This window comes from Stegostoma tigrinum, chromosome 6, assembly GCF_030684315.1.
Source record: "Stegostoma tigrinum isolate sSteTig4 chromosome 6, sSteTig4.hap1, whole genome shotgun sequence".
Taxonomy (NCBI): Eukaryota; Metazoa; Chordata; class Chondrichthyes; order Orectolobiformes; family Stegostomatidae; genus Stegostoma; species Stegostoma tigrinum.
The window spans coordinates 12,618,606-12,642,346 of record NC_081359.1 but is presented as its reverse complement, the minus strand read 5'-3'; the positions used below and the strand labels follow the sequence as shown (position 1 = coordinate 12,642,346).

General features: G+C 40.0%; 1 protein-coding gene across 1 annotated transcript in view; it reads right to left on the bottom strand.

Annotated features, from left to right (window-relative positions):
• Window positions 1-23,741, bottom strand: part of si:ch1073-15f19.2 (T-cell surface protein tactile) — a 91,034-nt gene that overhangs the window by 27,736 nt on the left and 39,557 nt on the right. The window contains exons 3-6 of the mRNA XM_048533279.2: window positions 12,052-12,170; window positions 5,383-5,596; window positions 2,630-2,694; window positions 1,698-1,785 (exon numbers count right to left, since the gene is read on the bottom strand). Of these exons, the coding sequence (XP_048389236.1) occupies window positions 1,698-1,785; window positions 2,630-2,694; window positions 5,383-5,596; window positions 12,052-12,170 (486 nt within the window). The remainder of the gene's footprint in view (window positions 1-1,697; window positions 1,786-2,629; window positions 2,695-5,382; window positions 5,597-12,051; window positions 12,171-23,741) is intronic.

Genomic DNA, 23,741 nt, shown 5'->3' with positions numbered 1-23,741 from the left:
TGTCTCAGATGACATTAGCTGCTACTTGTTTGGTATGAATGTTACTGGTTTGATATTTTCGCGAAATACCACTTTCGTAATGGGATGTTTTTCAAGTGAGTACTTTAACAGACAACTCAACAGTTTATAGAATGGAAATATTTGCATGCGTAAAGGGCTGCACATGTAAGTGAAATTATTGTTTACATAAGGGACTAGTCACTTAGGTGAAACGTTTGTTTTCACAAGGCATTAATTGAAGTAACTTTAATGTCGTGACTGTTTTTGTGACAACTATAGTCTGATTTTTCAACACTGACATCATCAATAGACAGATTACTTTATTTTCTGTCAACACACTACTGGAGGTATGCTCATGGAAGACACCAAAAGACTTTACATTGGGTAGGTGAGAGAAATAGTTTTTGGTGTTATTAATTGACATTGAGTTGTGGAAGGTTGGAGACACAGGAGGTAGTTGAGAGCATGGGTGATGGATAGATGCTCATATGTGGTATTTAGGTGTGAGGGGCCATAGATTGGTTACTGTGGCATAGTTTGGCGTGGAGGATGTGGATTTTATGGGAGTGGGTACAGGACATTCAGTGGCATGAGGTGGCAATGGACTGGGATGGAGAATGAGGAGAGTGATGGGCTAAGAGCAGGAAAGATGTTTTTTACATTTTTTAAAAAAACTTTTAACATAATGCTGGTGTTTCCACGCAGGCCTCAAGAATTGGCAAGCTCCTCTGTACTTCCCACATTGCCCAGGCTGATTCCCAATCCTATCCACACCTCCGGGCCAAAAAAGGTTGGTTGAGATCTGCCATTTTTAAAAGTCATGTTAGTGGGGTTGGGATTTCTCCTGACCTGGCACAGCTAACCCACGATGTAAAATCAGTGCCAAATATTTCAGTCTTTTCAATGTTTAACTAGAAGAAATTTCAGCTCTTCCAGAAGGGACGTGATGGTGTAGTGCTGCTTTAACTGGGCTTGTAATCCAGAGGTCCACTCTTATGCTCTGTCAAATCAATTAAAATCCCAACAGGACAACTGGTGGAATTTAAAATGAATTAGCAAAATCTGGAATTGAAACCTAATGTTGACCAAGTATCATTGTCTATTTGTAAAAAACACATCCTTATCCAGTTAGGCCTACATCTGACCTGAGATTCACAATAATGAGGTTCACTGTTGACTGCCCTCTGAAATAGAATAGAAGTTATCCAGCTCAAGGGTGGTTAGAAATGGGCAAAAATGTTGGCTTGGATAGCGACACCCACATTTCACGAAAGACTAAACAAAGGACGATATGGGATGAACAATATGATAATTTCACAACAGCGGAGGTGTTGGGAGTGATGGTGCTGAGGTAGAACTGAGTCTGATCAGTATATTAATGCAGTGTGTTGGACAGTATGTAAATAAGGGTTCAAGGATAGATTCTTCTGGGACCAGAGTTATTACTAAGGGACTGGGAAGAGACATTCCATCGAGGACAGATAAAAAAGCAATCTGATGAATGCAGTGGTTGGGTGACACAGGAGAGTTGCTGCGTGATCAGCCATGTCAAAGATGACGAAGGAAGAGGTGAAGTTTCATCTTCATTGCCTGCTTGACAATTCTGGCTTTATCAACTTGCTTTCCGGTGAATGACTGAGTGACACTTATATAATCACCAATTGCTATAGACTTTGTAAAATGAAAAGTTTTCATACCATTATCCCCATCACGAAGAGGAAGTCCATCAAAGTAGAATGTGATATTTGGCTCTGGATATGCCTTTTGTAAGATGCAGGTAGCATTCTGAATCAAAATAAGAGGTTGTTTTATTCATGAATTCAAGGAAAACTTTCAAAGATATAGAATAATGTAATTATTAATGGTTTTGTTTGTTCAGGTTTTAAGAGATTTTGGAGATTTTTAAAATTCCAGCAGAATAATTTGATGTGGCATTTCATTCCCACATCATCCAAGAAGTCTATTGCTGGAAGTGAAATTTCACTTGGTTTTAGATCTCGTCAGTGCCAGGTGACATCTCCTATCACTGCTGGTAAAAATACATGATAAAAATTGTATTTAAACTGATAAACTTCAAACATTAACTAAATTATCAAATCTTTCAAAAAAGCAAGAGCTAATGTACCTTAACAAATGATTTAACACTGAAATATTGAAACTGATGAACCATCCCTATCAGCAACATTTCATGTCAATGACGTTCTTAAATTTTTTTTCAATATTGGAGGGCTGTCATTAAAATGTCAGATGTCATATGACATTCTGTCTACAAGACAGCGTTTGGTAGTCAAGGCAGAGGACAGTAAAACTGCAAATGCTTTGATGGAAAAGGTTGAGAGGTGGGAGCAGCATTTTAAGAAAGCAATAGCTCATTTGACCTGATCACTATTTCCCGAATCATTTCTCTTCTAAAGGAACTCAACCTGGCATCAGGAAGGGGGTGGGGGCCCACTGAGGGTCAAACCCAACAATTCCCCTATGCAATCTCCATCTCCTTTTCTCCTTTGTAAATTACATAGTTATTATACTTTGGTTTCAGCAAGAGATGTTTATGGCATCAAGACAAATTGTGAGGGAATCTCAAAAGTGAAAGCAGCACAATATTAGTGGAGAAGATTACAATACTAACCAAGTGTAGCTTGGTCAAAGAAAAATAGTTCAGTTCCTCATGAATTTCTGGAGTCGTCGGTTCAGCTGAAATACAGAGATTTCAAAATTTATATTTTTGCAAAGATTACCTTCCTTATACATGATTGATATAATCTATAATTGTACCCAAACATAGTGTCACAGGAAAAGTCAATTATCAAGCATCACTTTGTTCTTAATTTGTATACGTGTATATAAATATACCACTTGCAGTATGTTGTGAGTTTGAGACATTTGTAAGAAACTTTTAGAAAAAATCTTCTGTGATGCTTTTTGCAAATTGACTCCGTTGTGAAGCTTCTTTTCTAATGCAGTTTAACACTTAACCACATTCTACGATTTAAGCAAATTACATATACAGTACGCAGATGTTGTAATAATAGGAATTCAACTCTTTGGGTGAAATATTAAACAATGATCTTACTTGCCTGCTCAGTTACATAAGCAAGAGCACATTGTACTATTCAAGGAAATTGCCCAATACCGTGTCCAATGTTTCTGCTGCAGGTAACTCCAAAGATATGATCAACATCTTAATTTAACTGAGTTATTCCTGTTCACAGTCAGGGATAGATTTTCATCTTCAATGCCTGCTTGATAATTGGGTGGAGCAGATTCTCTGCCCTTTATAACTTCCTCCCAATTTTGATTCCAATCAAATAAACGTAATGGAAATAGATGTTTGTGTAATGATGGATAATCTGTCCTGGTTAATTGCTGCCCAGATGCCCACAGACAGTTTTTCCAGCAGGACCTGCCAGTTAGCAATCAAAATTAGCTTTTCCTCTTAGCCTGTACCATAAGGTTAATTGTAATGCTCTTTACTTTCTACCTTCCTCCAGCTGTGATCAGTTAACTCACCAGAAAAAAGAAACTGTAGCTGGCGTGGCATTCTCCTTGTATCTTAGCTGCACAATAGACAGTGAATTCTATTACAACCAGGTGAGGAGGGCTAAGCCCACTGCCCTCTTTTTAATCCTCGCAGTTAGTCAAAACAAATGCTTCTTATAGTACAAAGATGCCATACGTCAATTAGTTGTAGTTACAAATAAGGATCCAATTACAAGTTTTCCTCAGTGAAGAGAAAATTTATTATTTGTTAGTGCTGATAATAATAATAAAGTGTGACATCAAATGCACTCAGAAATACAAATATAAGGTTTAATTAAAACTGTGCAGAGAAGAAAAATAAAACTATGCAGTTCAAATCCTTGGTGGCCTGGTGGCGTTAAATTTATCATGAAAGCAAATTGTTTAATTGGTCACTGGTGCCCTCAGCATTGGTGAAATTGGTAACTATCCTTGAGTATTCAATAAATGATTCTACCTACAATTTGTTTTTTCAACAGGTACTGTTTTTGAGATGTGGAGGAAACAGACAGAGAGTGAGAGAGTCTTCCATCCCTTGCTTCTGTCAATCCATACATTAATTTCTCCTTCTACAGCTCTAAATCAGTTACTGAAATAGAGTTTATTTGTATACTCCCAAGTATGGCTCCAATGTCTCTCCAAGCTGGATACATTCCAGGCATTTATTCATGTTCAATATGTGCACATTAGGCACATGCTAATTTAATCAAAATATGCTGTACTTTTGACTCCTCACTCAGAACCTGGTGTCAATGTCTTCAGGTAAAATAACAATTTTAGTTCTGGCTGCTTTATTTATTGTGCATTGGTTTCCTGAACTTGCCTCAGTCTGTGGGCAGATAATTGTTGCAGTCCTTTTAAGTCAGCATTTGTCCTTTTATAACCAATTTAATCCATGAAATGTCTTAAGTGTTTTAATCAGATGATGGAAGTTGAAAATTGATATTCTGTATCTTACTTCTACTGTGACAATTCATCAACTCAACAACTGAAGATATTCAGCACTGTATCTTTAAATGCATTGGTACAGGCAAGTACCTGTGCACAAATAACACAATAAGGTTATTTTTTTTTAAAAGAAGCAGCTTTATTTTCTCAGGATTTCGTCCTTGCAGGGGTGGCATTTATTGTTCATCCCAATTCAGCCCTAGTTTGTTGTAAATGAAGGATCTGCTCAATTACTTGAGCACAATTAATACTGAACCACACAGGCATGGAACTGGAGTCATGCACAGATTTGATTTACTTGACATATTTATTGTCACGGACTGGACTCATTCCAATTTTTAAACACGTTAAGGAACCAGGCAATGTCTTTCTTTGGATGTCACAATCTGACAGCATCAAAGTTACATTTACTGATAACAGGTTTTTATATCCAGGTTTCTTATAATAAATTAAAAAGATCAATGTAAAAGTTACATTTTTGTTCTCTAAATTATGATTTCAGTAACATGATCATGACACTACTGTTTCTGCTAAATGTATGTTATTGGCTTCAAATCTTACTCAATGAGAAGAGGAACTATGCAGGAAGGTCCGTGCATTGGATTTGCTGTGCTTTCAAATTTCTAGTTATTCTTGAAACATTGTAAGTACTATGAATTATGTATGCTGACCAGCACCACCATTGCCAACACGCCCTCCCCAAGCCAATTCCATGATTTGCATTGTTATCAAATATTATTCATGAAAACAGCAAAGCTGTGAAAAATTCCTTTGAGGGCTACATAATGTCAAGCTAATCCCAAAAGAGTATCAAAATCACAAATATGTCTTCTAACTCACTTTCAAACTTAATAAGTGGCTTACCATTGCATTAACTTCAATTCAAATAAACATTTTGTTTTTCAATGGGCTTACCAAATACATTGACTTTAGTTGTGACATTGGTCCTTTGATCATTTGATGTCTCCACCTGACAGATGAAATCTCCATCATCCACTGCCAGAACAGGATCGATCTCCAAACTATAGTTTTTCCCTAGCTGGATTCTACCTTGGTATTGGCTGGAAACATCAATTTCAGATCCAAGACTGTTTGACTGAGTAAGTTTTTCAACAGCTCCATTGCTATTCTAGTAAAATAAAGAGGATTAAAAAGAAGAGTTAACTTAGATGTCCCACGTTAACTCTCAGACAAATGTTCGTCAATCGTGGAAGATTCTATAATTGTTATGTATCAATTATGCAGGCTGTGCACAATCCTAAACACCATACCCTCTGCAGAACACTATATTCTGGAGCTAAACAAATAGCTTACTCTTCTTGATATGTTATATTGCACCATTATTTGAGTAAAACTTATGACATCCATCTTTGCTAAGAAAGAGAGTCTGAGATCTTTCATTTTGTACTATTTTAAGATGCTTTTACATCGCATCAATTAACATCACATTTATATCAGGCAATCTTCAGAGCCAGCATTAAAAAGATGATAGTGGGATCAGTATGAAAGAAAATATTTATCAGGCATCATTCATGTGAGAACACAGTCATCTGAAGTTTCCCTCAAGGCCATATTCCATCCAGACTATTCATTGTTCCTCCTTCATTATCCTAGAATTCACTAAACTAAGGCCATCTTGGGAGCGCTACTAACACATGAACTTCAAGTAGAATTCATTTCTGAGAACTTCTAAGAACTAAAAGGTGAAGTTTGTTTTAAAAATGTTTTCAATTATTTATTAATTCCACTACCAACGGCACAAAGCTATGTAAAATTTACAACCAGCTTAACTTCATTTATAAATGTCAACAAGCCAATCTAAGAGATGGACTGAACGTTAGGGTTGCTTTGTAAGAGTGCAAAAAATATTTTTATTTAATCTTTCAAGGAATATTTGCGTCACAAGGAAGGCTCGCATTTGCTTTCAGACATTGATCATCTTTGAGGCGGGAATGGTGAGCCATGTTCTTGGAATGCTGCTTTCCATTTGGTCTAAGTCCTTATTAAAGTTGAAGGTGTATACAGTTGTTCCAACCTTGCTACACCATGGGTCACTACATAAAACCAAAAGAGTTTTCTGGTTGCCAAAAATAGTCGATTGAATATCTTAATTAAACAATGCTTTAAATAAAACAAAAACGTGTCAAACAGGTTTCTTAATAAACACAATTGTTGGCTGATCAAAATAAAGCATTCAATAAAATGGCACTAAGTGGTTTCTGTACTCAGTCAATTATGCTTAGCCCACTTCATGTCAGCAAAATACACAAAAAAATCACACACGCTCTTTCAAAAAAAACACTTCCATAGAATTCCACAGAGTGGAAGCAGGCCATTCAGCTCATCGAGTCCACACCAATCCTCTGAAGACCATTCCACCCAGCACAATATGTTCTGTTGAAGATATTTGTAGCAAAACAATTCTACTTTCAATATAATCTCCAAACCCACTCAGAGATAAAATGGAAATTCAAACAAATCTTTCAACAAGATTATACTTATTGTTCTCATATAATTTCTTGAGATTGACATGTTGTCTCAATTTTTTTTAAGGAGAAATCCTTGCAGATCTCAATTTTATCTGCATCAATAAATGGCTGCTCTGTTCTGTGTATGCTCCAATTTACCAGGTCGCAAGTCTAATAGATATGAACAGAATTAGGCCATTTGGCACAATTGTGTCTGCTCCATCACTCGAGCATGGCTGTTATGATTCTCAATTCCATTCTTCTGTCTTTTCCCTGTAGCCTTTAATTTCCTTCCGAGTCAAGAACCATCTATCTCTGTCTTGAGTAATATCAATAGCTTGGCCTCCACAGCCTTCTGTGGTAATAGTTCCACAGTTTCATCACCCTCTAGCTGAAGAAATTCCTCCTTATCTCAGTTCTAAAGGGTCGTCATTTCACTCTGAGGCTGTGTGCTTGGATCCTAGTCTATCGTACTACTGGAAACATCCTCTCTAAGTCTGCTTTATCCAGATCTCTCAGTATTCTGTACATTTCAATCAGATCCTGCCTTACCTGTCTACGTTCCATTGAGCACAGACTCAGAATCTTCAACCGCTCCTCATGTGACAATCCCTTCATTCCCAAGATTATTCTTGTAAACCTCCTCTGCACTCCCTCTAATGCTAGCACATTCTTCCTTAGATAAAGGGCCTAAAACTGCTCTCAATATTCCCAATGCAGTCTGACTAGACCATTATACAGCTACAGCGATACACGCTGCTCTTTTATTCTATCTCTCTTTGAATAAATACTAACTTTGTATCTGCCTTTCTAATAGCCAGCTGAACCTGTATGTTAATCTCAAGAGAATCCTGAACTCAGATTCCTAAGTCCCATTGTTCTTTAGATTTCTGAAACCTTTCCCCATTTAGAAAATAATCCTCACTCCTATTCTTCCTACCAAAGTGCATCAAGAAAATATCTTTTACTCTGTAGCTCAGAACAAACAGGCAGTTTGTGTTTTATCTTGTGGAGACCATTGTTGGGCTGCAAAATCAACTTATGTCCTCATGAATCTTATCCCTTCTATCCATAGTGCTTTGTGCTGAATTCATGAGGCCCAGCTGATTTCCCTAGCTACAATTCATGGTGTTTGGCAGTCAGCCACTAGTCATCTTTTCAAGAATTTCACAAAATCCCCCTGTGCTAATTGTACGCATGTTTACAGCTGCTTGGTAATGATTCAAATTTGAATTTTTAGCTGTGTGAACTGAATGTCATACTACTCTCAGTAACGTGTCAATTTCTTCATTAAATGGGTTAATTATTTAATATTCTCAACCATTTCTCCTCCAAGGGGAAGAACCCAATCTTTATGGAGGCATCAGCGTAAGCTCCAAGTACTTCATTTTCGTAAATGTTTCCTGCCTTGATATTCTTCTTAAAGTGTGATTCTCAGCACTGGACACAAAGCTGTGGTTCATAATGTTTCATAATGACTTCCTTCCTTCCCTACTCTTTGCCTTGTTAGTGAAATTCTGATTTATCAGATTTGAGTAGCTCGAAACTCCAATTGTGATGATGTTGTCAGTCATTCCTGTCAGCACAACAGGAAATTCAATAAAAAGATATCCCTAATGAGCTCTGGATTAGCTGAAATTGTACACACGTTTGAAATGACAACCATTCAGACCAGCGATGGGTCAGACAATAGTGGGAAATTCTGCCATCAGGTTTGTCAACCATTCTGAAATGCAACGTGCACGTTTTGGGACAGATCAAGCATCAAAGAGTGACACCTGAACAGACCAATCACATATCTATTGCTATGTTTCCATTGTGAGGATTAACATATGAAAACATCAAGCTGAAAAAAGTATCCATTGCTAGCAACGCCCCTTGTCCCGCACCCCCATTTATGTGGGTATCCTGTCAGAGTCCTAAAAAGCAAAAGGTAACTTAGTATGTCCAAGTGCCTGATGTGTTTGTGGATACATTAGTGGACTTCAGTTAAGAAAATGTGTTCACAAGAACCAATAGATTGTTAGCCCAGAGCATATTCCATAATGATGACCACGTTGTGCTGGACTGTAACCTGCTATTATGTGACTTTTGACATAATGATAACAACATAGAATGTATGTTTGCGGGACAAGTGTTTCTGTTGCTGCACCTGGGGCTATTAGGGCACCTGGGTTAAGGGGTAACAGGGGAACTATGCTGGAATGTGTATACATTACTAATGGAACCTGCTTGACTTTCTGTTCTATCTGCAATCCCCACTTAATTCTTCCTTCCTTTACCACAACCAGTTGATAACAACAGGAATACACATTGTCAGAGATGGCAGTTGATATTTCAATACCCATTAAAGTAAGGGTGTGCATTTTAAGAAGTCATTTTGATCAACTTGATTGTGAACCATTGCTGACTTTGCTGAGGTTTGAAAATTTTTTTGATGAATAGACTTGTGGGTATTTAAGTAAAGGGTTTTTCCTACTAAAGGTCATTAACCTATTACTGACATTCTATTTTCATTTCAACTTACCTGTGCACATAAATTTAAGCATTTAATTCATGCTGATTATGAGAAAGGTTTCAGAATCTTTAATCTATAATGCTTTAAGATGAATGATCTGAGTGAGCCATCAGTTTGAACAGAATGTATTACTTATTCAGTGATTTCAAAGAATCCACTTTAGAGCACTGTAGAAATTCCATTGTTGAGTCACATTTTTGCAAATGTGGAGTACATAGGTTATGCTTTCTAGAGGACAAAGTTGAAGCAATAGCTGCTAGACTATTTAAACAGAAAATAACACAAAATCACAAGGTATAACAGTTGAGAAACATCCACTGCTTGAGGGAGGCAATGGCCTAGTGACATTATAACTGGACTATTAATCCAGAAGCCCAGCTAATATTCTGAGTATCTAGGTTCAAATCTCATCATTGCAAATGATGGAATGTGAATTCAATATAAATCTGGAATTGAGGGTCTAATGATAACCATGAATCCATTCTCATTTTTTAGAAAACCCCACCTGGTTCACTAATCTCCCTTGGGTAAGGAAATTGCCATGCTTATCTGGTCTGGCCTACATGTGACTCGGGACCCACAGCAATGTGATTGACTCTTAACTGCCCTTTGAGTAATTAGGGGTGGGCAATAAATGTTCACCTAGTATGCAACATCTTCATCCTGTGAATGAATGAAAAAAAAATGTGGTGCAGCTGGTAATGGAAGAAAATCACCAAGCATAGCAGTCCAGAGATGTTCATAACATTCAGTTGATTATTTTATAGTCTTTTCTGTAGTGCATGGAATACAATTTTTACAAATGAAATAGGAACAGCAGAGTAATGGGCTGCATTCATGGAGCATCTATAGTAATTAGATTATAAAGTAGTCGTGATTTAAAGCTGTACCTGATTTGAATAATTATGAATTAAAATTCACATTAATGATGTTGAATGTACTCCTGGGTTTGCAAGGCCACCTATCCATCAAACATGAATTACTTAATTTCCTCTCTCGGCCAAATGTATCAAATTTGTGTGAACTAATGGTAAATGATGAGATATTTAATGTCATGGATGAGCTCCCAACAGAAACTGAGTTCAGCTAAGCCATAGTGATATAATAAATTAGGTTGGAACAAGTTGAACAGCTAAGTCCCCCGCAGAATAAAATTTACAGATACTAAAGGAATTATATTTTATATTAGAGCAATGCAGCATGTTTAAATCAAACCTTTTATTTTCAGAAGCTTAGATATTTTTATGTGTACTGTAAACTTGACCTACTGTATTGGGAACACATTGACTTCCAATTTAATTGCTACATGTTTGGGAGTGCCTGAGCAATACATTCTGGACAGACAGGTTGGTGGCCATAAGATTAAACGAGGCACTCTTCATCAGATTTTGACAGCCAGTTAAATTTACAGCTAGACCGCTGGGTTTTGAAAGGCTGGAGAATTCTGGCAGCTAAGAGGAGATTAGATCTCCTGGCTACAGCAGTTAAATTCTTTTTAAAGCACGATCTTCTAACACCATCACAATCTTCCCATAATATTCCGAAACAGCTCAAACTTTCTCTCTCCTCTTCCTTACTTCAGGATTCTGAATCACCCAATTTCTTCTTTCAAACTAACCAGATACTAAGTAGGAAAGTGAGTGATAAATTGCTATTGATTAAATCTGGCATGTTCTCTGCGGTCTGAGCATTTTTGGATGGCACATATCGTTCCTTCATCGTTGCCCCAGACCCAACACATAAAGAACTAGGGCCTTTGCATTCACAAGAAATGCTAACTGCTCTTTTCTGAAGTATAAGGTAGATGGTTATTTTTTGGCTGGTGCAGGGTCTTTTTTCGTGCTGTAGACCTCGATAACTCTATGATGACTGTTCATGTCAGGTTAGAAGCAATTAGTAAGTAGAGAGAAAGCGTGTCCACATTTCTGTCCTTTACAAACACAATTAAAAATCCTTTATATGTTAAACACATATTTTTGTATTTAATAGGCCAACATGTTGGCCTATTAAATACAAAAATATGTGTTTAACATATAAAGGATTTTTAATTGTGTGCTCCTGATATCGAACTGTACTTAACAGAACCACATAGTGGGGATAGTGAGAGGAGATTGTACACAGCATCCTCAATAATAAGGGGTGAGAAACCACAGATTACATGCAGACCACTGCCCACAATGCAAGCCGGTGGCAAGATGCTCAGAAAGGCATTAGAAAATTGATCACTTTCATATGCTTTCCTTTAAGTGCTTTTAAATTCTGACCTGATACCAGCTTTTATGGAACAGCACTGCAATGTGATTGCCTAGAAAATGCAAATATTTGAATAGACAGCGACATTTATCCCAGCCCTAAAGATTGTCTATTCCTGCTGCTTCTACTAGATTGATTTCAAAAGGCCACATTGGGTTCAGATACCCTTCTTTCAACATATGTACTTTAATGGGCAGCCAGTAACTGGTCAAGCACTGACAGTACTTCTCAATTTATGCATTAACTACACAGTGATTAAATGATGCAGTATATGCAGAGCTATGCAGGGTACTGAGATCTAAAATGTTTCTATATGGTAGAGAATTATTAAATGCTGGTACATACTCTAAACCACACCAGGCTAGTAATTTGCCTGGCAGGAATGTTGAAGCCACAAGGGAGTAGCATTGTGCTGTTCAGCATTGCTTCAAATACAACTGGTGATACATCATTCTGCGAATTAGCTGCAGAGAAAAAAAAATCACAATTAGTAAGCATGAAGAAATGAGTCTAAAACAAAATTGGGAGTGGTGAGAATGTGAATTTGCTCAGTTTATTAAATAATGAATCTTAAATCTGAAAGACAAGGGGAGTGATTCTCTCCAAATACCTCAGTCTCTGGTGAGCTTATGATGTACTTATCTTAAGCTGCAGGCTCTGTTCAACTCCTGTTCAGCACAAGACACCTTGGCAAAAAATTTCAAGTGGTTACTTGGAGTGGCCACCTCACGGAACAGCCAAATTGGACTGGCAGTAAATTGTCAGTTGATAAACTGGCTGCGCAATATTTGGTAAACCAGCACTTCGATTAATGATGTCTCTGAATAGCAATCAGCTGACCAGAAGGAGTAAGTTATTGCTGAACATATGAGATACTGTGTCTGAGTGAGTTACTTACAACTAAAGCTATGTTCAGTTTTCACTTTACTTTTCTTCTTGAAAGCTTGAAGCTGGTTTTTGAGACACTTTGGTAGAATTCATGAACATGTCATCAATGTCCGCGACAATCATTTATTGAGGGCTTCAACTGAAGAACGTGCAGCATCCCCATTATCTTTCAGGATGTATCAGGAAAGGGTAAGGTGTGTGGTCATAGGCATCTTGCCTATGGATCCCTTCAGAGGATCCCTTCAGAGCGCAGACGAATGGGAAGAATGTTAGGCAAAATAGCACAGCTCCAGTTGTTGTAGAAGAAAGGACAAGACAAGTTGGTTTCCTGCCCCAAACATTCTGCTCTGGATCTCCTCATTCAGGACATCCAGTGCCAAGCCTCTGCATCTATGCATATTTCCTGTCAGTTCTCAAGCCATTTAAGATAGCTATGTGCTTTAGCCACTGTGCTTTGTGAAGGTGGAGGCTACAAATCATCTTCTTCAGCAAAGGGCCCCAAAACAGCTTAAAAGAGTGATGAAAGGCATCATAAAAGGAAACTTCAAAATCAGTAAGAAGAAATTTTATCATTTCATATAGGGAAAGCAGGTGTTCAGGAACAATGAGCTCTCTGATGAAGGGTCTAGGCCCGATACGTCAGCTTTTGTGCTCCTGAGATGCTGCTTGGCCTGCTGTGTTCATCCAGCTTCACACTTTGTTATCTTGGATTCTCCAGCATCAGAAGTTCCCATCGTCACTGTTCAGGAACAATGTTGGCCCACTAAAGACTGAAAGAGGGGATGTTGTTCTTGACTGTGAGGAAATGGCAGATGTGCTGAATAATTACTTTGCCTCAGTATATACAGTAGAAAAATAAGATAACTGGCCAGAAGTCCATAGGAAATTAATAATGGATCAAGAACAGGGATTGAACAAATTTAACGTAAGTAAATCAATAATGAGACAATTGATGAATTAAAACGTGAAAATTATCAAACTTGTCAAAAAATCCAAATTTAAAAATCCCCGAGACCTGACTGCTTTCATCCGAGGGTGTTAAAGGAAGCAGTGGAGCACACTGTAGTTGGCCTAATGAAATCTTTTAAAGTTCTGTAGATAGTGGAGTCATCTGTCTGAATTTGAAAATTGGACATGCCATTTTGCTTTTTAAAGAAGGGTGAAGGAGGAAAACCAAAGGAATTACTGTTTAGCCTAACATTGGTGGTGGGGATATTGTTGGAGTCTATAATCAAGGATATATTAACTGAACGCCTTGAAATTGCTCAGTTAATCAGGGAGAGTCAGCGTGCATTAATTGTCATGCTTGACAAACCTTATTGAATTTGTTGTAGAAGTGACAGCTAGTGTTCGGGGGAATGTCAATGAATGTTGCTTATATGGACTTGGGGAATGCATTTGATAAAAAGCCCCACTCAAGAGGCTATTAAACCTGGTAGAATCCCACGGAATTGAGAGTACAATACTGTTATGGCTGTGAAACTGGTTGTGGGGAGGGGAGCAGAAAATAGATAGAAAATGGGTAGGTGCACAGATTGGCAGATTGTGACAAATGGTACCCACAAGCATCTGTGTTACGACCTCAGTTATTCCCATTATTTTTAATGACTTGAATAATTGTGTCAAAATTCATATCCGTAATAGCTGATGGTAGGTGGAATTATAAACAGCATAGATGATCATGTAAAATTACAAAGGGATATTGACAGATTAAGTGAATGGACAAAATTGTGGCAGATGGAGTTCAATGTAACCAAGTATGAGGTTATCATTTTGGACCAAAAACGGGTAGTTGAGGGTACTTTCTAGATGTCATGAAGTTAAACACAGTGGGTGGCCAAAACGACTTAGGGTTTCAGGTGCATAGATCTATAAAATGTCATGAAGGGGCACAGAAAATAATCAAGGAAGCTAATGGAATTCTGAACAAAAACGGAACCTGCCGGAAAAGCTCAGCAGGTCTGGCAGCATCTGTAAAGAAAAAAATCACAGTTAATGTTTTGGGTCTGGTGACCCTCCCAGTTCTGAGGAAGGGTCAGTAGCCCTGAAACGCTAACTGTGATATTTTTTCACAGATGCTGCCAGACCTGCTGAACTTTTCCAGCAACTTCTGTTTTTGTACTTGACTTACAGCACCTGCAGTTCTTTCCGTTTTTAATGGAACTCTGACCATGATGCCTAGAGGACTCAAATACAAGGGTGCAGAAATTATACTTCAGTTATACAAAACCCTAGTTAAAATAGAATAGAATAGAAACTAATTGTCGAGTGTAGTTGTACATGAAAAATACAGTGAAAAGTTTTGTAATTAGTCCTACCACAGGGCCTACATCAATGACAGGAGCCATACATAATAATTTTTTAAAAGTCAAAATAAGACAAAGATCATCATAACTCAGTTAATGGCTCCGGAGCCCGGGCAAAATCCATTAAGTAATGATAGAATACTGCAAAGACAGGACTTCCACACAGGGCCACTAGAATACTGGGTCAGAAGCCTCCACCAAAGAAAACTGCCATGCTGAGCCTAGACCTCCGCTCCTGGACAAGACCACCTGTTGGGCCACTGGAATACCTGGACGCCAAAGGTATGGCATGGGGACAAGGCCTCAAGACCAGGAAAAGACTGCCACAGCAGGTGACTGTCACACTGGGCCGAAACCACCCTTCTCCTCCTTCAGGCACCCGGGCCTAGCTGCGGGCCTGGAGCCTCACCCTAGTCTGCGAGTCCAGGCCTGGGAGTCAGGCTGGGACCTGCTCCTCAGTTGCTACGGGACCCCGGGCTTCGGTGGACTGTGTCTGGCTCATCCTGCCTTTGTTGCCGCTACTGCTGGAGGCCTCCTCCAGGCTTAAAAGAAAACAAAACAAATTAAAAAGAAAGAAAAAGAGCAGAAGTGAAAAAAAGAATGTGAAGAGAAAGGGAGCCGTGGACCCCCAGGTTCAACGCCCTACTCTGCTGCCATGTTGAAAGTGAACAGATCCGAGCAGCATGCCTTAAGGATGTATTGGCCTTGGATGGAGTACAATGTAGTTTTACAAGAATGATACCCAGACTTCAGAGATTACGTTCCTAGGAGAGATAATACATACTAGAATTTAGAAGATAAAGGATTAAATTTGATCAATGTCTTCAAGATATTAACAAGAAAAGGCAAGATAGATAAAAACTCTGAAGAAGGGTCTAGGCCCGAAATGCCAGCTTTCCTGCTCCTCGAAATGCTGCTTGGCCTGTTGTGTTCATCCAGCTCTATACCTTATTATCGTAGATAAAAATGATCTATTTTCATGGGTGAGAGATTCTAGGACAAGGGGGCACAGTCTAAAAATTAGGGCCAGGCCATCCTGGAGAGATGCTAAGAAACACTTCTACACACAAAGATTGGCAGATGTTAAAAAATCTCCTCCACAAATGTCAGTAGATGCAGGATAAGTTGTTAATTTCAAAACTGAGATAACTATCTTTCTAATAAGCAAAGGTATTTAAGAATAAGGGCCAAGGCAGGTATTTGGAATTAGGCCACTGATGAGCCATGATCTCATTGAATGTTGGAGCATGCTTGAATGGCTGAATGATTTACTCCTGTTCCTGTATTCCTCAGCCCTCTGCCTGAAAGCAGATTTGATCTACAACGTCACAGCCTCACATTGGGTAGAACAAGAATGTAAGTGCAGAATCAATCCCAGCCAGAGCAGAGATTGTATCTAATTAGATACAATCTGATCTACACTGGCTGACCACCAACAGAGCCTATCAGATCCCAGAGAATCCAAGTTGCAGTGTAATACCAGAGCCATAGATAGTGATGGTAGAGGCTTATATTTATTTTCATCATATCACTGACTCGGATTTTCTTTCACTTACTGCTTGCCAGTACCACTTTTTGAAAGGATTTGCAAGCCGATACTCAACCAGTTCAGTCGTATTATGAACACACCTCTTTTGGCCATCATGCCCTGCAGTGAGACATGAACTCAGAGGCAGAGTTATTGCATACTGGGTCAGAAGGCTTAGAGGCTGCATATAAAAGACATTTCTAAGTGGCACTGAAAGTTGTAAACTTGCAGCTTTGCACTACAGTTTTAATTATTGCACTTTACATTGAAAGAAGACATCAAGCCAGGGTGGCATGGTGGCTCAGTGGTTAGCACTGCAGCCTCATAGCGCCAGGGACCCAGGTTCGATTCCAGCTTCAGGCAACTGTCAGTGTGGAGTTTGCACATTCTCCCTGTGTCTGCGTGGGTTTCCTTTGGGTGCTCCAGTTTCCTCCCACAGTTCAAAGATGTGCAGGCTAGGTGGATCAGCCATGCTAAATTGCCTGTAGTGTTCAGGGGTGTGTCATTTATAGGGGGATGAGTCTGGGTGGGATGCTTCAAGTGGCAGTGTGGACTTGTTGGGCTGAAGGGCCTGTTTCCACACTGTAGGGAATCTAAAAAAGAGTTCTCCTACTTTTTCTCAACAATGAATTCTGGACCTATTTCTTTCTAATTCCAGTTTGAATTATTCTGTTTTTTTTCTAATCACTTTTGTGCATCACCACTGTGAGTCATTGTTCTTCTGATGTTGTGTATTTGCACCCATGATGAACTGATTGGATGTTGCCCCAGTTAGTCATCTCTTTTATCTTATCTACCCATATTCAAACCCCGCTACTCACTTGCACAGAAAAAGCATTGACTGTGGGAAACGGGCCAAGTGGCTTCTTTTGTGCATATTGATTCTACATGTCATTTTGTAACCTCGAAAGATTTTCTGTGACATTGTCTCTCTTAAGTATAACAAAGTTTTACAAGTATTTTATTTCCTTACTTTGTACGTACTAGTCGAATCCTTTTGACATTTGCTATGATCAGACACATCAGAACCCAGAATGAAACATGAGTTCATAGATTTATATTTTATTTGCTTTAGTTAATTAATATGGTGGTTAGCCACTGAGATATTCATACAAGACTGCAGATTTTAATTGGCAACAGAACAGGAATTTATGACAAAAAGAAATTTTAAAAAGAACAAGCTACTAAAGTCAGTTAGGATGATCTCACAGGACACAGCAGTACAAAATTTGAGCCTGCCACTCTACACAGAATCACAGAATTATTTCAGTGCAGTAGGAAGCTATTAAGTTCATTATGCGTGTACCATATCTATTATCTTTTGTCAATCTCCTGCATTTGCCCCATATTCCCTCCACAGTATTACTATCCAAATAACCATCCAATGCTGTCTTGAATGCCTCAGTTGAAGCCACTGGTACTCTCTGACCCTGCAAGTAAAGGTAAGGACATTATTATTTCTTAACTGGCCTATCCATCTGTCCTCCTAACTTCAATGATCTGTGCACACATACACCCAACACACACTACACCCACACCCACGTCGGAATTGTGTGCCCTATTTTATATTGTCTTCCAATGTTCTTCTGATCAACACCTCATACTTCGCTGCATTGAATCTCATTTGTCACCTACCAGCTCACGCTACCAAATTGTCAATCTTCTTTTGAGGTTTCATACTATTCTCCTTCACAATTTACAATTCTTCCAGGTTTAATGTCACCTGCAACCTTGGAAATTGTCCTCTGCACACCAAAGCCCGGACTGTTAATGTACATCAAGGAAAACAAGGAACCCAAAACTGAAACCTGCGCTAAACAAGGTGTACTGCAACAATTGGTGAAACCACTTTCAACAGTCCTTCCAAGCCTCTGACCCCTATTGCCTAGGACAAGGACAGCATGAGGATAGCTCCATGTTAAAGTTTCCGTCCAAGTTACATACCATCCTGACTTGGAAACATATCACCATTCCTTTATGTGATCAGAGATAATGGGAACAGAGATAACTAGGAGAGACCACTCTTTCTATGACTCCCTTGTCCGCTCCACACTCTCCTCGAACCCCACCACGCCCGGCACCTTCCCCTGCAACCGCAGGAATTGCTACACTTGCCTCCACACCTCCTCCCTCACCCCCATCCCAGGCCCCAAGATGACTTTCCATAATAAGCAGATGTTCACCTGCACATCTGCCAATGTGGTATACTGTATCCACTGTACCCGTTGTGGCCTCCTCTATGTTGAGGAAACGAAGCGGAGGCTTGGGGACCGCTTTGCAGAACACCTCCGCTTGGTTTGGAATAAATAACTGCACCTCCCAGTCGCGAACCATTTTAACTCTCCCTCCCGTTCCTTAGGTGACATGTCCATCATGGGCCTCCTGCAGTGCCACAATGATGCCACCCGAAGGTTGCAGGAACAGCAACTCATATTCTGCTTGGGAACACTGTAGCCCAATGGCATGAATGTGGACTTCACAAGCTTCAAAATCTCCCCTTCCCCCACTGCATCCCAAAACCAGCCCAGCTTGTCCCCTCCCCCCACTGCATCCCAAAACCAGCCCAGCTGGTCCCCGCCTCCCTAACCTGTTCTTCCTCTCTCCTATCCCCTCCTCCCACCTCAAGCCGCACCTCCATTTCCCACCTACTAACCTCATCCCACCTCCTTGACCTGTCCATCCTCCCTGGACTGACCTATCCCCTCCCTGCCTCCCCACCTATACTCTCCTCTCCACCTATCTTCTTTTCTCTCCATCTTCGGTCCGCCTCCCCCTCTCTCCCTATTTATTCCAGTTCCCTCCCCCCATCCCCCTCTCTGATGAAGGGTCTAGGCCCGAAACGTCAGCTTTTGTGCTCCTGAGATGCTGCTTGGCCTGCTGTGTTCATCCAGCTCCACACTTTGTTATCTGTAATTGCAGGCTTTCGTCACTAGGTGGTTCAGTGGAGTAATTTTCTAATTTGCTAATTTTCTGTTTTACTAATTTAAAAATTTTATCTTTGTTGTCCTTATCAGAAAACTTAATTCACCCACAAAAATAGGTGGAATGAAATCAGCACTTCAAATGACTTCAGTTTTTGTTTTGGTCATTATTGTTCTCTCCCAGGTAGATAGTAGAAACCTGCTCGGCATGTCCTCAAAACGTCCATGAAGATATGAAACATTCAGTCAGCTTGTGTAGGTCCCTGGTTTATTTTACCAGAATGGAAGTAGCTTTTCAGGAAGGTGTCAAATACAACTATAAACTTAACTGAGAGACACAGAGGTGAAGTCGAAGCACAAGAGAGACCTCACAAACCTCCGAACGTCTCAATCTGTCTGACTCGTGAAACATCACTTTTCCCAAAGGTTGAGACTCAGCTGATCATACACTGGAATTAAATCTACCATTTCAGAACAGGGTGGAAGCAAGTCATTCCTGATCTCAAGGGACTGCCTGAAAAGTACAGGATTCTTTAAATGAAAGTAGATTGTTCGTTGCTTGGCAGAAATTGCTGTGCAAAACTGGCTGTCGAATTTAGGTAGGAAACGTATGATATAGAATTTTAATGAGGTGAGACTGTATTACATTTTACATGGTTATTTGCCTATTTTATCTCCTAATGAAACGAATGCAGAATGTCATTATAGATTTTTTTTTAGTTCACGCAAATGGCCAGAACATACACTGTAATTATTTGAAGTGCTGAATACATTCCACCTATTTTTGTTGTTGAATTAATTTTTCTGATAAGGGCAAGATAACAAAGACAAAACAATATTAGAAAATTAGTCCGCTGAATCACCTAGTGACAAGAGCCTGCAATTACATTTCTGGCTCATTATTAAACGGGCAACGTATAACAATTTGCAAGAGTGACATTTGACAGAACAGCAGAAACAAAAATTAGAATAAGACAAAATAATTCTTTTGCAAGTCTCTGAAGCGTATAGCAATGAGTGGATCACTTCTGTCCTGTAATCATGATCCTAGGCTCTTGTTTGAGATATCTGTCAATGTCCCTGCTAAACGACAAGAGAGTGTGTAGTTTCAACAGCTTGGAAAGTACCATCAAGATCGTGTTTTACGTTGAAAACTGCAGCACAGCAGATATGCCAAAAGATCTAAATGTTGTGTGAATTGAAAAACTGGTCAAACACAGAAGAAATTTTAAGAGGAAAATGTACTCTATTGCAAGAGTGTCTTTGTCATAAAGATTCACATAAATCAAAAAGCTGAGTCACACTCAGCAAGAAATAGCAAGAACTGCAGATGCTGGAATCAGAGACAATATAGTGTGGAGCTGGAGGTACACAGCAGGCCAGGCAGCATCGAGGAGCAGGAAAGTTGACGTTTCGGGCTTAGACTTGACCTGCCTCATTCCTCCAGCTCCACACTGTATTGAAGCTGAATCACGAAGTTGCAGTTTCGAGTGTGAAAGGTTTAACTTTTAGCGTAACTTTAAAATATAGGTTTCTGGTAAACACAACATATTGCGTGGTTTTCCACTGACCTTCATTTTAAGGGATACTATCACATCTTGGGGCGGCACCGTGGCTCAGTGGTTAGCACTGCAGCCTCACAGCGCCAGGGACCTGGGTTCGATTCCACCCTCGGGTGACTGTCTGTATGGAGTTTGCACATTCTCCCCGTGTCTGTGTGGGTTTCCTCTGGGTGCTCCGGTTTCCTCCCACAGTCCAAAGATGTGCAGGCTAGGTGGATCGGCCATGCTAAATTGCCCGTAGTGTTCAGGGATGTGTGGGTTATAGGGGGATGGGTCTGAGTGGGATGCTCCAAGGGGTGGTGTGGACTTGTTGGGCCGAAGGGCCTGTTTCCACACTATAGGGAATTAATCTAAATAAAGAGAGATGCCAACCCATCATGTTACACATTTACTCATAAATATAGTTCATTGTCATGTCTAACATTGTTTTCCTTGTTTAAAGCATTACAGGGAACAGAGTGGGTGAGTTTTGATCGCAAATAATACGAATGCACATTTGCAGTAAAATTTGACCCAGTAGGTGAGATAGCCAGTGCGTAAAGGGCTTTATTTTCCTGATTGTAGTTTACTGGATACTTTGTTGCAGCTCAGGGAGAAAATTGATGACTAGGGCTGTAGATAGGGCTTTAAACTAAATAACTGAGTTGGGGACCAGGGGTTCAGTTGCATGGAAAATTAGAAAACCAAAGATAAAAAGGAAGGTACAATTGCTGGTTAGTGATGGGGCTGATGGTTACCAGAAAATGAAAGGAAGGAATAGTCGTGTGAACGGAGAAAACACAGGAAAGTGTAAATCAGATTAGCCTATTGAACAGCAGAGCAGACTCCAGAGACTGCATGGTCTTCTCCTATTCTTAAGGTCTAATGTAGCAAGACGAAAAAGCTACTAGATTAATTAGATGGAAGCTGTGTGAGATTTGGCAGGAGCTGACAGGATTCCTTCACGTATAATAACTGGCATTTCCCAGCTGTTGCTTCAGTCAAACAATCTATAGGACCACCAGTGAGGGGAAATAACTTAGAGCAGACCAGTAAACACACTGGTCACAAATGGGCGGCATGCTCCCATTTCCATCAAGTGAGATCCTTCAGGGTTTTCTGGCTCTTTGTTGAACCACAACAGATCTTAACATGCCCACCTTCACCACTGATGCCACTAAGCATTGCATTCATCACCCTGCAATTCTCTCCTTCTATCCTGGTGTTCAATTTTCCAAACATTCAATTCAACGGATATTTTTCTGTGCCGCTTGACTCTAAGAGAGAGGTAGTCTGTCTTTAGGAAAAACATGGTGACAATTTACACAGTATTTGCACATAGCTGCTTGACCTTCTCCTATTTCTCGATTTAATCATAGCAAGAGGAAGCAGTGTTAGACAGGATAAAATCAGGCCAATGAGCTGCACACGTCAAAATTTGCAAATAGCTGAAGTTATCTTTATTGCTTCTTTCACATCCTCTGATCTGAGAATTCTGGAATGATCTCTGCTGTCAGTGAAATGCAGCATTATTGTGTCCTGTGGCCTATAACCACAGGGTCAGGAAGGCAGAATGGCCACAACTGTCCATTTTACATCATTATTAACAAGAATATTTAGAAAGATCAGCAAATGGGAAAAAATGGATAATAGATTGGGGGGAGAATTTGCGAAGAAACTCTCCACCAATTGAAGACTTACCTGGCACATTGGAAGATGGATTTGGTTGTGGGCGGTCAGTCATTTCAGCTCCAGGACATCTCTGCAGGAATTCCTCAGGGTACTGTCTTAGGGCCAACAATCTTCACTTGATTTAAAAATGACCTTCCCTCTATCACAAGGTCAGAAGTGACGATGTTTGCTGATGATGACACAATGTTCAGCAACACCGCAACTCCTCAAACACTGAAGCAGCCCATGTTCAAATGCAACAAGAGCTGAACAAAATTCAGGGCTTGGGCCGACAAATGGCAGGTAACATTTGTACCACGCAAATCTAACCACCACCCATTGACAATCAATGCTGTTACCATCACTGGATCCTCCACTTTCAACATCCTTGACGTTACCATTGACCAGAGACTCACTGCACTCGCAACATAAGCACAGTGGCTACACGAGCAGGAGAGAGGCTCGGAATACTGCCACAAGTAATACACCTGCTGATTCTCCAAAGCCGGTCCACCATCTACAAGGCAGAAGTCAGAAGTACTCCCCACTTGGCTGAATGAATGCAGTTCCAACAACACTCAAGAAGCTTGACACCATCCAGGACAAAGCAGCACACTTGTTTGGTATCACATCCACAAGCATCCACTCGCTCCACCACTGACGCTCAGTAGCAGCAGCAGTGTGTGCTATCTACAAGATGCACTGCAGAAATTCACCAAAAATCCTCAGACAGCACCTTCCAAGCCCACAACGACTTCCATCTAGAAAAACAAGGGCAGCAGATACATGGCAACCACCTACAAATTGCCTTTCAAGCCACTCACCATCCTGACTTGGAAATATTTTGCTGTTCCTTCACTGTCGCTGGGTCAAAATCCTGGAATTCCCTCCCTAAGGGCATTGTGGGTTAATGCACAGCACGTGGACTGCAGCGGTTCATGAACGCAGCTCACCACCACCTTCTCAAGGTCAGCTAGAGACAAGCAATAAATGCTGACTTAGCCAGCAATGCCCACAACCCACAGAAGTATCAGAGCCAGCACAGATATGATGGGCTCATTTGTGGCCTTCTGCACTGTAACATTCACTGGTTTTCTGGAGAAAAAGTATCAAAAAAGTCCCATCAAACCTTCCTTCTTCTCACTTTATCAAATATTACCCCTTATTATTGAGCTCAGGA